Source organism: Culex pipiens, chromosome 2 (assembly GCF_016801865.2).
Source record: "Culex pipiens pallens isolate TS chromosome 2, TS_CPP_V2, whole genome shotgun sequence".
Classification (NCBI taxonomy): Eukaryota; Metazoa; Arthropoda; class Insecta; order Diptera; family Culicidae; genus Culex; species Culex pipiens.
Window position 1 is genome coordinate 19,277,782 of NC_068938.1, and position 15,601 is coordinate 19,293,382.

The 15,601-nt window shown below is 37.7% G+C and overlaps 1 protein-coding gene across 7 annotated transcripts in view; it reads right to left on the reverse strand.

The window, feature by feature from the left end:
* Positions 1-553: 553 nt before the first annotated feature.
* LOC120432428 (uncharacterized) overlaps positions 554-15,601 on the reverse strand; it is a 66,415-nt gene continuing 51,367 nt past the window's right edge. For all 7 annotated transcript variants that reach the window (XM_039597642.2, XM_039597640.2, XM_052708745.1 and 4 more), the window contains 5 exons: positions 8,124-8,210; positions 7,950-8,063; positions 7,790-7,873; positions 4,347-4,454; positions 554-4,283 (listed from right to left, as the gene is read on the reverse strand). In XM_039597642.2, the coding sequence (XP_039453576.1) occupies positions 2,278-4,283; positions 4,347-4,454; positions 7,790-7,873; positions 7,950-8,063; positions 8,124-8,210 (2,399 nt within the window). In that variant the 3' untranslated portion in view covers positions 554-2,277. The remainder of the gene's footprint in view (positions 4,284-4,346; positions 4,455-7,789; positions 7,874-7,949; positions 8,064-8,123; positions 8,211-15,601) is intronic.

Below are 15,601 nucleotides of genomic sequence, written 5' to 3' on the forward strand. Positions count from 1 at the left end.
GGTCCCTTAAACCAAATCTCGAGTTTTTTTTTGAAAAGGTCCTTTTGGGTGTTTTTGAATACCCCTGACTCAAGGCGGTTCTAAACACCCAAAAAGCAGAAATTGAATATTTTGGTTATAGGACCTTTTCAAAAAAAAAAAAAAATCTTGAATCTTGAAAATCAAAAAATACGTATTTTGGGAAATTGAATTTCTGTGAAAAAAATGTTTATTAAAAATCGGATTTTTTTTCCGTGTAACTAGTTTTTTCTCAATAGTCCTTAACAATCCCTACAACTTTGTCCAAGACACCAAATTGTTCAGAAAATTCTCTCAAAAGTTACAGCTGTTTGAATATTTACGTACCATTTTTGTATGGACAGCTATCAAAATTGTATGGAGACTTGTATGGGTTAACCAATGACACAAAATAGCTTCTTTGGTCATAGAGAAGGCTCCCACAAAGTTTGAGCCCATTAAAAAAATACAAAAAATAAAAATGGTTGAAACCGACCGATTCGATAGAGAATTGCCCATGTGATATTCAATCGTTACTAAAGTAAACAATTCCAAACATGTTTTATTGTAATTTATTTATTTTTACACCTGTAATTGCAATCAACCGCCCTTCTTCCGGTAAGGACGTCCTCTTCACATAATCTCCTCCCTTCTCTTTTTTTGTTGCGAAGATCACACATCCTCGCACCGCACCCAGGGCCAGCAAAACAGTACTGAATAGTTCCAATAGTATTCGCATCGGATTTGTTTATTTAAAATTAAAAATAAAAGATGAATGATTAATTAACTTTCCTTATATTCAGTTACAAGTATGACTCTTTCAATTGATTTCATCCTAACAATGCTACGTACTAGAGGGGGAGGGGGTCACTTAGTCTAATGAAATAATTGCAGTATCTAATAGGTTCTAAACAGTAAAACACATAATCGAGAAAGGAATGCCTAAGGGATTTCCACCTAGTTTGGGCGGGGGAGGCGTAACTGAATCGCGAATGAATGTAGGTTTTGCAGCGATCATAAATAATCAATAAATAATGATTTTCTTGTTTGTTTTTTTGTTTCACCTCTTTCAATTATATTTCTATAACAGTCTTAAACTTAAGCTACGATTTGCTCTTTCTATTCAAGTTAAAGGATCATCTGCTTATCAGAAAGAGAGTTTGTGTGTTTCCGGGTGTGGATGGTGGTAGTGCAAATTAGTTTGAGCTTCTAAACTTAATAAATGTCTTTCTCTTCTTGCATTTACAGCATTAGTTTATTTCTCGCCTTCGTGTGTAGGTCCATTTTTGCTCCTTGTAGTTTAGTAAATTGAGAATATATGTAGCTATCACATGCCTCTGTGTTAAAATTCGACAATTGATAAGGATAAAATTTTGGTTTGTTGCTTCTCTTGCGAGCAAGTCGAAATTTATAAATAACTTACAACAACGACTAACGCCTTCGAGCTGCGCTTTTCGAAATACAGAGAGATGGTGATTTAAGGAAAAATTCTTGTGCCATGTTTTCTTTTAAAGGATGTTTCCGTGCGCTTTGATACATTTTTGATTAATTTCCGTCTCCTGTCTCTAACTCAAGTCTTGGCCGGTCACAACTAGAGTCCAGATTGACTAGCTACGTGTTGGTCTTGAAAAACAAAACTTGAAAAAGTTGGTGAAAATTGAAACACATTTTCTTACTAAGTGATTGCACTATGTCTGTGGGAGACAGTCCGCCGGTTTTAGCCGAAATTCGATGCACGTTCTTTTGATGATGAACAAAATGGCACTAAAATTATTCGTCTAAAGCGCATTGTTTTGGAGAATCTTCATCTCGTCTCAACACGTGCGACAAGTGGTTGCCCACGTGATTAAGAACAAGATTGAGAGAGAGTGGAATAATAAATAATATTTACTTGCTAATCAAGGAGAAAGAGAGACGTATGCGTTTCTTCTAACAACTGGCACCTAATTCTCGACCTGTCCTGTTTCGATTCCGGTTACAAGTTGGTTGCCATCATCTTAACCTCACTTTATGAATGTAAACATTGCTTCAGCAATCGTCAAACTCCTTAAAAAAAAGCAAACAAATGGAATGTTTGTATGGATTTTGACATTTGCGGAGGCAATGTCAACGTTCAGAAAGCATAACAACGCCGCATGCAACCAGTTTCCTTCAGAAGTCAAGAATTCCTGTTTAGTTTCGCTAAATACTTGATCAGTAAATTTGTTTAGCTACCTTACATCTCCATCGGCTTTAAAATAGTTCAATTGATTGAATTGTCCTACCCAACGTCGTCTTCCCTCAAACACTCGCAGCCGCCTTCTTCGGCAGCACCTCTTCCGCGGTACTGTTCTCGTTCTCGTCGTACTTGAGGCTCTCGACGTCGTTCTTCGGATTGTGCTTGATGCTGTCCGACTCGGACGACCCACTTTCCGCCGAATCGATGTCGTGCGCCACCTTCGACGGGGCCAGCGTCGTCTCCTCCGGATCTTTCCTGGCCGTGCTCAGCCCACTGCCCTCGGAACCGTCAATGTACTCCTCGGAGTGCATCTTGAGCACGTGCAGCTCGCCAGCTCCGCTGAAATCCTCTTCCGACGACAAAGTGCTGTTGGTTCCGTTGTTCCGTTCCCACTCTGGAACTAGATGAGGCTCACCCGGTGCTCGCAGCTGCGGTTTAGGTTCTTCCTTTAGCCAAGCTGGAGAAACGGTCACTTCGTTGTCCACCTCACTGGAGGCTTCCGTTGTGGTAGTTGTCGACGACGAGGCATTTTTGCGGTACTCCAGCACTTCCGAGAGGATCTTTCCCGTAGCTCCGTCCTCCTTGCGTTCGCTCTTCAGGTGAGGGTTCTGCTGCTCCTCCTCTTCCGCAATGTCCATCAGCGCTGGTTGATCCCGCAGCGGCAAGCTGAAGTCTTCCGGAATGGGCTGGAATCCGGGTTGGATCAGGTCGTGCTCGTCGTCCTCGATGTACGTCTTCCTGTGAGTGGTCATATCGTCGGCTGGTAGATCCTGGGATGGTTTGGTCGGCTCAGATGTTTCCTCACTGATCGCTGCGTCCGTCGTTTCCGACGAACCTCCCGGTCCCTCCGTGTAGTAATGAGTATCGAACACCTCATCTCCAGAAGCTTCCGAGCTGACGGAAGACATATGCATATCCGACAGCGTTGTGCTACCTTCTTCTCCGCTCGAAAGCAATGGATTAACAGTCGTGTGATCCTCTTCCAAGTGTGCAGGCTTCTCCGACGAAGACGCCGAGCTTATCTGAATAAATTCCTCACTACTAGCCAACAGCTGATCCGTCTGGGTATCGTTATGCTCCGCACTTTCCGGACCCTCCGTAAAGTGTTGTGTCTCAAAGACCTCCTCCGAAGCCAAGTTCTCCGTCGACCCCCCGTGATAAACCGTCTCGTAAGCCGCACTGGAATCCGCCTGCGTCGACAACATCTCATTTTCCCCACCCTCAAGCTTCATGTGCTTCGGACTCTCCCGGTTGTCGGGCGTCCGATCCGTATACATCTCCGGATCGTACGAGATGTCATCCTCCCCCCGCTGCAATCCCTCAACCTCTTCCACCTGAATCACCGTTATCGGCTTCTCCTGGTTGTGATCCACTATCACCAGCTTGTCCCCAATCTGAACCACCGCCGGCAGCGGCTTATCCTTCTTGGTCACCTCATCGGAAACATCCTCCGGCGCAGCCGTCGTCGAAACCCCAACCGAAAGCACCCTCACCGTCGTCGTCGTCGACGTACTACTACTCGCTTCCGACGAAGCCTGCAGCTCTTCCGACTCCGGCCCAGCCGTCGAAGACGGCAACAAACTCTCACCCGACTCAGTGACCTCCGACGTCCCATTAACCAACAAATCCTCATCCGTGTGCCTGACGTTCTTCATACCCTCCTCGCCGTCATCCGTGACGTTCATGTCCAAGTGCTCCAAGTTGTTCGCCTCTTCACTGTGCGACGACGCCGCTTCCACCGAAACCGGTCGCATCGCCTCCTCGCGTTCCTGCATGGTGTCGGAGATCTTCGGGCGATTGTCGGTGTAGCGGATCTCTTCCGCTTTGGTGGTTTCTTTGATTTTGATACCCAGCGGGTTGCTGTTGCCCTCGGCGAGCATGGTTCGGGACGTGGAAGGGCCCTCGGTTGATTCGGACGTTGGAGACGCCGTGGAAGTCGTGGGGGTTGTGGTTGTCGTGCTCGTTGAGTCGGCCTTCGCTTGTTCCAGCTCGGCGGCGTCGATTTCCGTTTCCTTCAGCTCGATCAGCTCCTCCTTGGCGCTGGTAGCTTCGGTGATCTTGGAAGTTTCTGCAAGGAAACGATCGCGTATTATTTGACTGAATATAAATTTATTATTGAATTTGCTAGTACCTAGAGGAGGACAGTTGTCGTACTCGGGGCAGCATCGACCGGCGATGAACTTTGGCTCACAGTCGTGTCGCTTGTAGCATGTTACCTGACTGCAAGTGATCTCGCCACCTGTAGAAGGAATATTGAAATGGATATTTTGATTTATAAAATTTATTGTTTTTTAAAGGGATTACAAACTATTTTAACCGCTAACCGGTAGCGAAATTATGGGAAAGTCCAATCCCTTCAGGCAAATTAGGGATCATAGCGATAGTGAGAAGAAGACAACTTGTTTCATAACTTTTAGATGGCCGGCTGGTTAGAGTCCCAGACCATCAAATCCAAAGGTGCGAGTTTGAACCCAACTAATTCAAGTGGTTTTTTTTTAATATTTCATATTCTATTCCCAAACCCAAAGTTCAAGGGGACCGTTCGGGATTTAATCCCTGAACCTTCTGCTTAAGGTAATCAAAATGATAATGATAATAAAAAAAAAAATAACGATTCATTAGTTCTAGAAGATGTGCAAAAATGTGTTCAGTGTTTGCAAAACCATTCTGAACAAAAATGTTAAAACAATAAATTGTTTGAATTGAAAAGTTTTAAACTGCGTAACAAAGGATTTGAAGAACAAATATCGCTCCATGTTAAAAAATCCACAGAAAATCATCAGGATATTACATTTTTCTAATTTAGACATAAACATCGACATAAATTGACACTTTTTATTTTTTTTTACTCAAAAAAAAACTCGTTCGAAAATCCATGAAATTGAAGACCGATTGGCGAACAATTTTTAAATCAATTCCGCACGAAAACGTATCATGAAATTGTGATAAACCGTAAAATTTTACGGGTTCTTTCGCGGATACTCAATATCATGAATGGGTTTCATTGAAAAATATGCAAAAAAATTCAAATAGAAACTGTCCAAAAAATAGTTTTTAGGGATATTGCGTTTTTTCAGTGGTTGTCTTAATTGGTTTTTATTTCCGCATTTTTTTTAAAGAACCTTTTTCATTGATCTTATAACTTATAATGGCTTTATTAATTTTATTTGAGAAAGAGGAGAAAACCTTTTTAACTAAACAGCAATTCCCCACGAAAACAGCATGATTCGAAAAAAAAGTTTTCCGATCGGGCTCAAAATTTTTCTGGGGGATCCTTGGCCGAAATAATTAGACCCGTATTTTTTGTTTGGCCATTAGGGTGACCTACGCCGTGTTATGGTGGTTCTAAAAATGGCAATTTTCGTCGATTTTCAAAAAATGGTAAAGTTATGTTTTCGATACTCTACCTTTGATATGTTATGTGAAATTTTCAGAGGAATCTGATAAAAATATTTTCAGACATAGGCCCTTTGGTCCCGAGACCTTCAAAACAGCATTTTAAGTTTTCATATGACCTTTTCAAATGTTAAGCTAGATTTTTGAAACTTCTTACTATATTTCCCAAATAGCCAAACTAGTCATCTTTTGCGGTTTTTGCGAAAATCGACGAAAATGGCAATTTTTTGGACCACCCTAAAACGGCGTAGGTCACCCTAATGGCCAAACAAAAAATACGGGTCTAATTATTTCGGCCAAGGATCCCCAGAAAAATTTTGAGCTCGATCGGAGATTTTTTTTTCGAATCATGCTGTTTTCGTGGGGAATTGCTGTAAAACCAAACTACCCAAGTAACCGCGAGGCACTAAATAGCGGCATTAAATCAGCATTATATTGGCATTTAATACCAGCAAATAATGCTTCAAAACATTAAATCAGCACTTTTCCCTTGAGAAATATTTCAAGTGGCGCACAGTGATGCCGTTTTAATGCCTCACCGAAAGCTCGAACAAAAAAAACTGCTTTATCGACGTCAAGGCTGGGGGGAAAAAAGGACAGCTAACTGCTCCACACACTTGGTGGTGGGCCTCCTTTGTTTTTTTTTTTCTCCTGTTGCGTTTCATATGTGAGTGTGACACTTTGATGTTATTCTTGCATTTTTCTCGTCGATCTCCAGGATGCGCGCCAGCCAACTGATGTATTCTGAAATTAGTGTTTGTTTTGAAAGTTTTAATCGATGTGGTTGATGCATCGAACATTAAGGAAGACTTTCTTTCTGCTGTTTCGAGTTTCTGTTTCATGAGAAAAACTCGTTGTCATTTTGTTGGACGAAAATTATTGACGAGTCACTCAGCAAATTGCGGCCATCCAGTCAAGTACAGTACAATCAATTACGGAAGGCTTGGGGTTAATAGGGACAAGTAATGGCTAACGGCTAACGTAAACTGTTTTTCCGAGGAGTGCTTGGTCCACGGTTGGCAAAATTTCACAAAGTGTATCAGACTTCCGGAAAGCAGCTTTTTGCTTGCGAGAAAAGTCATTCAATTTACCAGAGAACTTTTGATAATGTCCTTTGTGCAATGGGCATATGTTTTGAAAAATTTGGCTTAATTACAGGCTGCAGTTTTCCACAAAAAAAAAAACAAAAAAAAAACACTTCAGTCAGCGGGAATTGAACCCAGTTTACACAAAAATAAAACTGTTGCACACTGGGGGAAATGCGCCTTAGCCCGCACGCTTATTGGAACAGTATAACGGGAGAAGGATAAAAGTCAATAAGAGCGTGACTGGCTGAAATGTTTCCCGTATGGATGGGTTACTTTGTTGATAAACATCAAATGCTTTGAAGCACATTTTCAAGGTCGTAAATGGTGATTTAATGCCAGTTGTAATGCTGCAAAGTTTTGGTACTTTGAGGCATTCGCAAAGCTTATTTACTACTTCAAAGCATTCGAGTGCTGATTTAGTACTGAATAAATACTTCAATTTAGTGCTTGTGGTTACTTGGGTATGGCTCCAAAGATTTTTTTTTAGTCCTCAAAACTTAAAAAATGGAAATAAAAAAAAACGTATTCTGGGAATACAACTCTTAGTCCTTAAAAGTTTAATAAAAAATAGGAATTCTTTTTTCCGTATACCTATTTTTTTTGTGTAAAATTCAAATCATAATCTACAATTTTGCCGAAGCCACTAAATCGAACAGAAAATCCCTTCTCAAGATACAAAATTTCATACATTTACATACTCAGTTTGTATGACTAGCCCCCAACATTGTATGGAGACTTGTATGGAAAAACTAAAGACGCAAAATAATTTATTTTGACATAGGGAATGCATAGACAAAGGTACATCCAAATAAAAAAAAAAATATTTTAAATCGCGAAATCGTACTATTGTTTCGATTCTGTTTTTTTTTCATTTTTGGGACAGCCTCCATTTTTATGAAGACTTGTATTAAAGATTCATTATTGATCCATTAATTTGCAAAAATTGGAAAATTGGTCAAAACCCTGAAACGATTTTTTTCAATTTTGAAACGAAAATAACAATGCTTAGAAATGAAGTGTGCAGACCCTTTTTAAAATTTTGGTTTAACTAAGAATATGATTTATTACATTTAATTTTTGGTTTACTCACCTTGGCAGTAACATACTCTGCACGGCGTTTCCGGATCCAGGACCTTCTCTCCGTTGGTGTAGGTCTTGCCATCACGCTGGCATTCTAAAAGACGAAAATCAGACAAAGTTAGTTCTGACTCAGTGTTACCACAATTAGGTATAGGTAAGTCTTAACTCACCACACTGATAATCCGGACAGCACTCGCCGGTCTTCTGGATCGCCCGACAGCCATGCTTCTTCTGGCAGACTATGCTCGCCCTGGACACTTGCGTTCCGTCGTGCTGGCAGGTATCTAGAAATTTCCACAGATTAGTCTAAATTTGATCATCAACCAAAACGAGTGCGGCCTTACCGATGAAATTGGTGACATTTTGTGCACTCGCGTCTGTGATTTCACCGTAGATGTCCCGCATCATCCGACGCGGCCTGATGACCGGTCCTGCAATCAGAAACAAAAAAAAAAAACACGAAAAGACAAATTAACTCAAAGCTTAGCCGCAAAATCTCCCGGGCGGGAACAATTATTTATGGTTCGCAGCGCAAAAAAGGTTAAAAACTGCTGTGCGCGAAATTGGTTCGGTTACAACGGATTACGACATCGCGGCGTTGTCCGTGTCGTCGTCGCGGCCTTTGATCAAAACAAAACCAACCCAAAGTCGTCCAAGATGAAAAATGGACAACATCGTCACCATTCGGAGCGAGAGAGATGATGATGATGTGGTCAACCCCCTAGTGGCTGCGGTGGAGGAGGTGGCATCAGGAAAGAGAAAGTGTTGCAATTTCACGACGATCCGCAATCTGGGCTGATCCGGGCCAGATCTCCGGATGAATACCAATGAAGGACCCCGGCGAAGGCGGATGTGTGGAGGTCAGCATTTTTTTTGGCTTGCACGTGTGTGGTGTTGAAGATCATGATTTTCACGGCGGGATGAGATGTTCATTAAAAACGTATTTCAATGCAAAAATTAAAATTTTCTAAATCGTTATCACCGCAATGAACTGATTAAGTTCGAGAAAAAGGGGGTATTTATTAAACTTCAATGAATCAGAAGTAAATTACGTAATTTACGCATGACTTCAGAGCATGATTATCCGCGAATTTCAAAATTAGGCCCCAGCAACAGCAAGGAAAACCTTTATTCTTAATAGAACAAACCCCAAATTTGGAAGTCTGCTCAGCGCGGATTCGATCCAGACGATCCGCCAGCAAACAGAGATGAGCCACCTCGGATCTTCACCAACCACGTGAGTAATTGCTGAGGTCTTGCCTCATTCGTTGGTGAGGTGAGGTGCGATGGGTGAGTAATTGAAGCAATATAATAGCAAAGGTGCCCAAACATTATCGATTTTATTGGTCGATCAACACGATATTTGTTGTGGTGTTTGTGGTGGTGCTGGTCGAATTGATTTCCGCCTCGTTTTCAACGGCTAATTAGCGAAAAGAATTAAGGGGGGAGGCTGATGCTAGCGCAATCGTTGCTGGCGAAATAAGGCTCCGGAGGCAGTCAAGTCTGCGCTCACATGGTGGAAATAATTGAACGTTTTTGGGGTTTTGTAGTTGTTGTTGTGAAGTTGTTTTGTGGATAGGCAGAGATGAGCTAAGATGAGTCAGTGAGTTGGGAGATCGAAATTATAAAATGCTTGGAAATTGACAACTTCGGACTGTGATGAAATGAATTCAAATGACTGCAAAATTTGAGAACGTTTTCATGTTAAAAATTGATTGATATATAAAAAATCCAATAGATACTTTATGTACTTTAACCTCACTTTTGCTTTCCGGTATAAATATTTTCGAGATTGAAAAAGCAAGTCTATCATATAGAAATTGCCAAAAACCACCAACAAACCTATTTATCAACATTTTGATTTTGAAAACTGGTGTATTTTCACAAGGATTGGACTTAGGACAATGGTGAATATTGAGACTTTTATGTAAAATTATCTGGAGAATCGATCCCACTACCGTTTTTTTTTAATTTTGACGTTTAGACCAATTTTCAAAAAAATAGTTTAAGTGATTTCCTGGGCAGACGGTAATAACAAAATTAATAATATTTCAATAACAAATCCTGTTAAAATAACAAAAAATGTTATTATTTTATCCTGAAGTTCAACTTCAAGAAGAAAAAATAATCACAGTTTCTGATAAAATAACAAAATTTGGTATTGAGTTGATATTATATTGAAAATGTTTAATAACACGCTGATAAGAGGAAATGTTATACATTTCAAAAACCCTCCTAATAACAAAATTTGTTATTTGTTCGGTATACAGACTTAGAAATAAAATTACCATAAATCGCACAAATGGAAAATTTTCTAAGTGTCCATAACACAATCTGTTATTATTTTTTCTTTTGTTAAATATGTTTAGATCTTTGGGATAATTATGTCTAATTTCGTCGGGGTCATTATTTTGGCATTGAAATGGGGTCCTTAAGCTAAAATTATTCTAAAAAGTTGAAATTTTGGAAGTTGATTTTTTTTATTATTTGATATACCCCCTAAGGGGCTTTGCTAAAATTGGCTAGAACTATGGGATAATTTTGACAAATTTCGTCAGGGTCATTATTTTGCCCATGAAATGGGGTCCTTAAGCTAAAATTATTCTAAAAAGTTGAAATTTTGGAAGTTGATTTTTTTAATTATTTGATATACCCCCTAAAGGACTTTGTTTAAAATGGTTAGAACTATGGGATAATCTTGACCAATTTCGTCAGGGTCATTATTTTGCCCATGAAATGGGGTCCTTAAGCTAAAATTATTCTAAAAAGTTGAAATTTTGGAAGTTGATTTTTTTAATTATTTGATATACCCCCTAAAGGACTTTGTTTAAAATGGTTAGAACTATGGGATAATCTTGACCAATTTCGTCAGGGTCATTATTTTGCCCATGAAATGGGGTCCTTAAGCTAAAATTATTCTAAAAAGTTGAAATTTGAAAGTTGATTTTTTTAATTATTTGATATACTTCCTAAGGGACTTTGCTAAAATTGGCTAGAACTATGGGATAATTTTGACCAATTTCGTTGGGGTCATTATGTTGGCCATGAAATGGGGTCCTCAAGCTAAAATTATTCTAAAAAGTTGAAATTTTGAAAGTTGATTTTTTTAATTATTTGATATACCCCCTAAGGGACTTTGCTAAAATTGGCTAGAACTATGGGATAATTTTGACCAATTTCGTTGGGGTCATTATTTTGGCCATGAAATGGGGTCCTTAAGCTAAAATTATTCTAAAAAGTAGAAATTTTGAAAGTTGATTTTTTTAATTATTTGATATACCCCCTAAGGGACTTTGCTAAAATTGGCTAGAACTATGGGATAATTTTGACCAATTTCGTTGGGGTCATTATTTTGGCCATGAAATGGGGTCCTTAAGCTAAAATTATTCTAAAAAGTAGAAATTTTTAAAGTTGATTTTTTTAATTATTTGATATACTTCCTAAGGGACTTTGCTAAAATTGGCTAGAACTATGGGATAATTTTGACCAATTTCGTTGGGGTCATTATTTTGGCCATGAAATGGGGTCCTTAAGCTAAAATTATTCTAAAAAGTTGAAATTTGAAAGTTGATTTTTTAAATTATTTGATATACTTCCTAAGGGACTTTGCTAAAATTGGCTAGAACTATGGGATAATTTTGACCAATTTCGTTGGGGTCATTATTTTGGCCATGAAATGGGGTCCTCAAGCTAAAATTATTCTAAAAAGTTGAAATTTTGAAAGTTGATTTTTTTAATTATTTGATATACCCCCTAAGGGATTTCATCGGGGTCATTTATTTCACCATGAAATGGGGTTTCCAGCTAAAATTAATCCGATAAAGTTAACTTTTGAGAGTTCATTTTTTTTTTTAAATTTTGTTATATTCCCTAACGAAATTGATTTATTTATTGAGAATTTTTGAAGTGTGAATAACAAAAACTGTTATTATTTTTACAGAGCCAGGAATTCGGAGCTGACGTTGAAGTTCGAGCTGGAGTGAGACCTCGGAGACTGCATCGGATTCAGCTAATTTTCAACAACTTTTACTTGGAGTCGGAATCTGTGAAGTATTTTTGGAGAGCTGAAGTCGTCGTTGACGTCATATCCTGCATCCAGAGTCGGAGTTGTCTTCAAAGTATGGATTCAAAGTCGCTTGGAGGTACCCGACTCTGCAGCCCTGACTAGTACAGAGGAGCTATGGCAACTGCAGGTTTATTTGAAAATGGCAAATAAACCAAAACAATAACTTTTTTTGTTATGGAGACATACCAGTTCAATAACATTTTTTGTTATTATGCTGCTCCACCTCTCCGCACAAAATAACAAATCTTGTTATTCCTTCATGATTCCTTCTATGTTATTGGTTTGTTATTGCAATAACAACATAATAACAGTTTAAGTTATTCTTCGAACAAATCTTTGTTATTGATTTTTGTTATTTTAACAACTAATCCGATCATCCCAATAACATATTTCGATCTTCTCACAATATCAAAAACTGACCTTCCCAAGTTATTTCCGTCTGCTCGGGTTCTGAATTTTTCGTGAGGGTTCAGGAAATTTTCTCAAAAATTTTGAACGAAAAAAAAATCGTGATACCATCTTTCATTCAACTTTTAAACTTAAAAGATGAAACATCTCATAGAATTGACGTGTATTTTTGTTTCAGTGTATTTTTTTTCAGAAAACGCGTCCAATTTCCTACAAGTTTGTCTTAGACCACTTTTTGCTACGATGCAACGGCTTCGAGATACAGTTATTTTAAAAAATTTTAATACAAAAATATTTAAATAATTTGCGTCCTTCTAAAATGTTATTTTCGAGTACAATGGGCTCCATATACACGAAAATGGCTTATATAGGCGTAGGATAACATGTCTAAAAAGTGCCATTGAAATCGGAGAGGGTCGGGTACAAAAGTACCAGAAAAATTCCTGATTTGAGCTGGAATTGATCTTAAATATTTCAAAATCTGTATCTTTTGAAGGAATTTTCTGATCAGTTTGGTGACTTCGATTAAGGGGTTACATACATGTAGAAAATCACAAAATTTCATATTACAGAAATCCACTTAAAAGATGATTTTCAATCACTCCTGAAAGTTTCATGAAGATATTTCATGATTAAACTGTATTAGAGACGATTTAAGCTCAGAATTTTGCCATGCGCAAAGCCAACTGTCTAACTTTCTGAGCGTTTTTCTCTGAACACCAAGTTGTTTTACGGGTGCCACGATATCTCGAGATGGGATAGACCAAATTGGCTGAAATTTTGGGTGAAAACTCCCAAGACATGTTCCGTGTGCATGCATGACGAAGCCCGATTTTGAAATTAAGTAAGTTTTTTCAAAAAATACAAAAATCAAAAACTGGCGATGTTTTATATGAAAAACAGAAAAATATTTTTATCTTTTTTTCAATATTTTTTTGGTAAATCGGCCTTCGTCATGCACACGGGACCGGTTTAATGAGTATTCACCAAAATTTTGAGCCGATTTGGTCGAAGCAATGTTGAGATATCGTGGCACCCATTTTCTGAAACTGCTAACTTCAAATAGCTATATCTCGGCAATGATACAACCAAATGTCTTCAAATTTGTTTTGTTAATAGATGAAAATGTATATTTTAATGCCCTGAAAACAGATTTTGAAAAAAGTTTAATTGTGTGCTCAAACCGACCTCTGACATTTTTGCCGATTTACATGTATGTAACCCCTTTTGAATTATTTTTAAGAGGACAAAAAACCGCAACTTTAAAGCCTTAAAAGAGTAGTGAAAAAAAAATCCGCCGGTTAATGGTTAATTGAAAAAAAAAAATGAAAAATTAAAATTTTTGAGAAAAAACAAACTAAATTCGTTTTTTTACTCCAGTTTTTATTGTAAAATCAAATTTGCAATCGAAAATTGATTAACTTTGCGGTTTTTTGATAAAGTACATCGTTTTTAAGATATCTTGAAGTCAGTTAAAGTTCATTTCTTACTGAAAATTCAAGTATTTCGTTTGTTTTTAAATAGTAACCATGATTGTCCATTTCAGAATTATTTTTTATTTCGAAAAGTACCTTCAACTTTGCCGAGGAGATCAAACTGATCAGAAAAATCATTCAAAGGATACAGATTTTCGAACCAACGACACAAAATCGCTTCTTTAGTAAGTAAGTAAGTAAGTAAGTAAGTAAGTAAGTAAGTAAGTAAGTAAGTAAGTAAGTAAGTAAGTAAGTAAGTAAGTAAGTAAGTAAGTAAGTAAGTAAGTAAGTAAGTAAGTAAGTAAGTAAGTAAGTAAGTAAGTAAGTAAGTAAGTAAGTAAGTAAGTAAGTAAGTAAGTAAGTAAGTAAGTAAGTAAGTAAGTAAGTAAGTAAGTAAGTAAGTAAGTAAGTAAGTAAGTAAGTAAGTAAGTAAGTAAGTAAGTAAGTAAGTAAGTAAGTAAGTAAGTAAGTAAGTAAGTAAGTAAGTAAGTAAGTAAGTAAGTAAGTAAGTAAGTAAGTAAGTAAGTAAGTAAGTAAGTAAGTAAGTAAGTAAGTAAGTAAGTAAGTAAGTAAGTAAGTAAGTAAGTAAGTAAGTAAGTAAGTAAGTAAGTAAGTAAGTAAGTAAGTAAGTAAGTAAGTAAGTAAGTAAGTAAGTAAGTAAGTAAGTAAGTTAGTAAGTAAGTAAGTAAGTAAGTAAGTAAGTAAGTAAGTAAGTAAGTAAGTAAGTAAGTAAGTAAGTAAGTAAGTAAGTAAGTAAGTAAGTAAGTATGTAAGTAAGTAAGTAAGTAAGTAAGTAAGTAAGTAAGTAAGTAAGTAAGTAAGTAAGTAAGTAAGTAAGTAAGTAAGTAAGTAAGTAAGTAAGTAAGTAAGTAAGTAAGTAAGTAAGTAAGTAAGTAAGTAAGTAAGTAAGTAAGTAAGTAAGTAAGTAAGTAAGTAAGTAAGTAAGTAAGTAAGTAAGTAAGTAAGTCAGTAAGTAAGTAAGTAAGTAAGTAAGTAAGTAAGTAAGTAAGTAAGTAAGTAAGTAAGTAAGTAAGTAAGTAAGTAAGTAAGTAAGTAAGTAAGTAAGTAAGTAAGTAAGTAAGTAAGTAAGTAAGTAAGTAAGTAAGTAAGTAAGTAAGTAAGTAAGTAAGTAAGTAAGTAATAAAACAAACACTATTGCAGCTTTTCGGAGCTATTTTTTAACTATTCAACATTTTAACATTGTTAAAGGCTTTTCAAAACCATTTAACTTCACTTTAAAGTTTTAAAATACAAACATATAACTTTTTGTTGTAATTTAGCTCATAAACTTATTTCTTTAATAATTCCTATATGAATGCTTTATTTAGCAGCTGTTTTCGTATTTCTTGTTCATCTCTCAAAGATGTTAAATTAAATAAGGGCGTTCATTCCACTATCATTCTCCGCTTTGATTTGTGGGCCATATCGTCGCGTATGACAACCCCAATCATCGATTCCCCGCGCTGATTTACAGCCAACCTTCCACCGAATGCCATCCATCGGACATTCCTACGCAGCTGAATCAGTACAGCTGCGGATGATCATGATCAGTACGCATGTGAGTCTCCTCAAACACTGAACATCCGCAACACAAGCTCAAAGTCACCTTCGCCGGTGGCGCCGTCCCGAGGTTCACCGTCGTGACTGGACGAAAAATTCTTGGAATATCCGCGTGGGTCGCGTACGCGGATATTCTCGCGTAACTTCCCTTGGATATTCGGTTTTGAAGAAATGCTCTGCATAAATTCTCGCCGGCGCAACCTTGCCGGGCCAGGAATCATCAAAACAGTTGACGCGCACACACACGTGCTGCACTTGTCATTCAGCGTTTGAAGAACGTCATGATCGGACTGCGGCGGCGGATGGCCTTAAT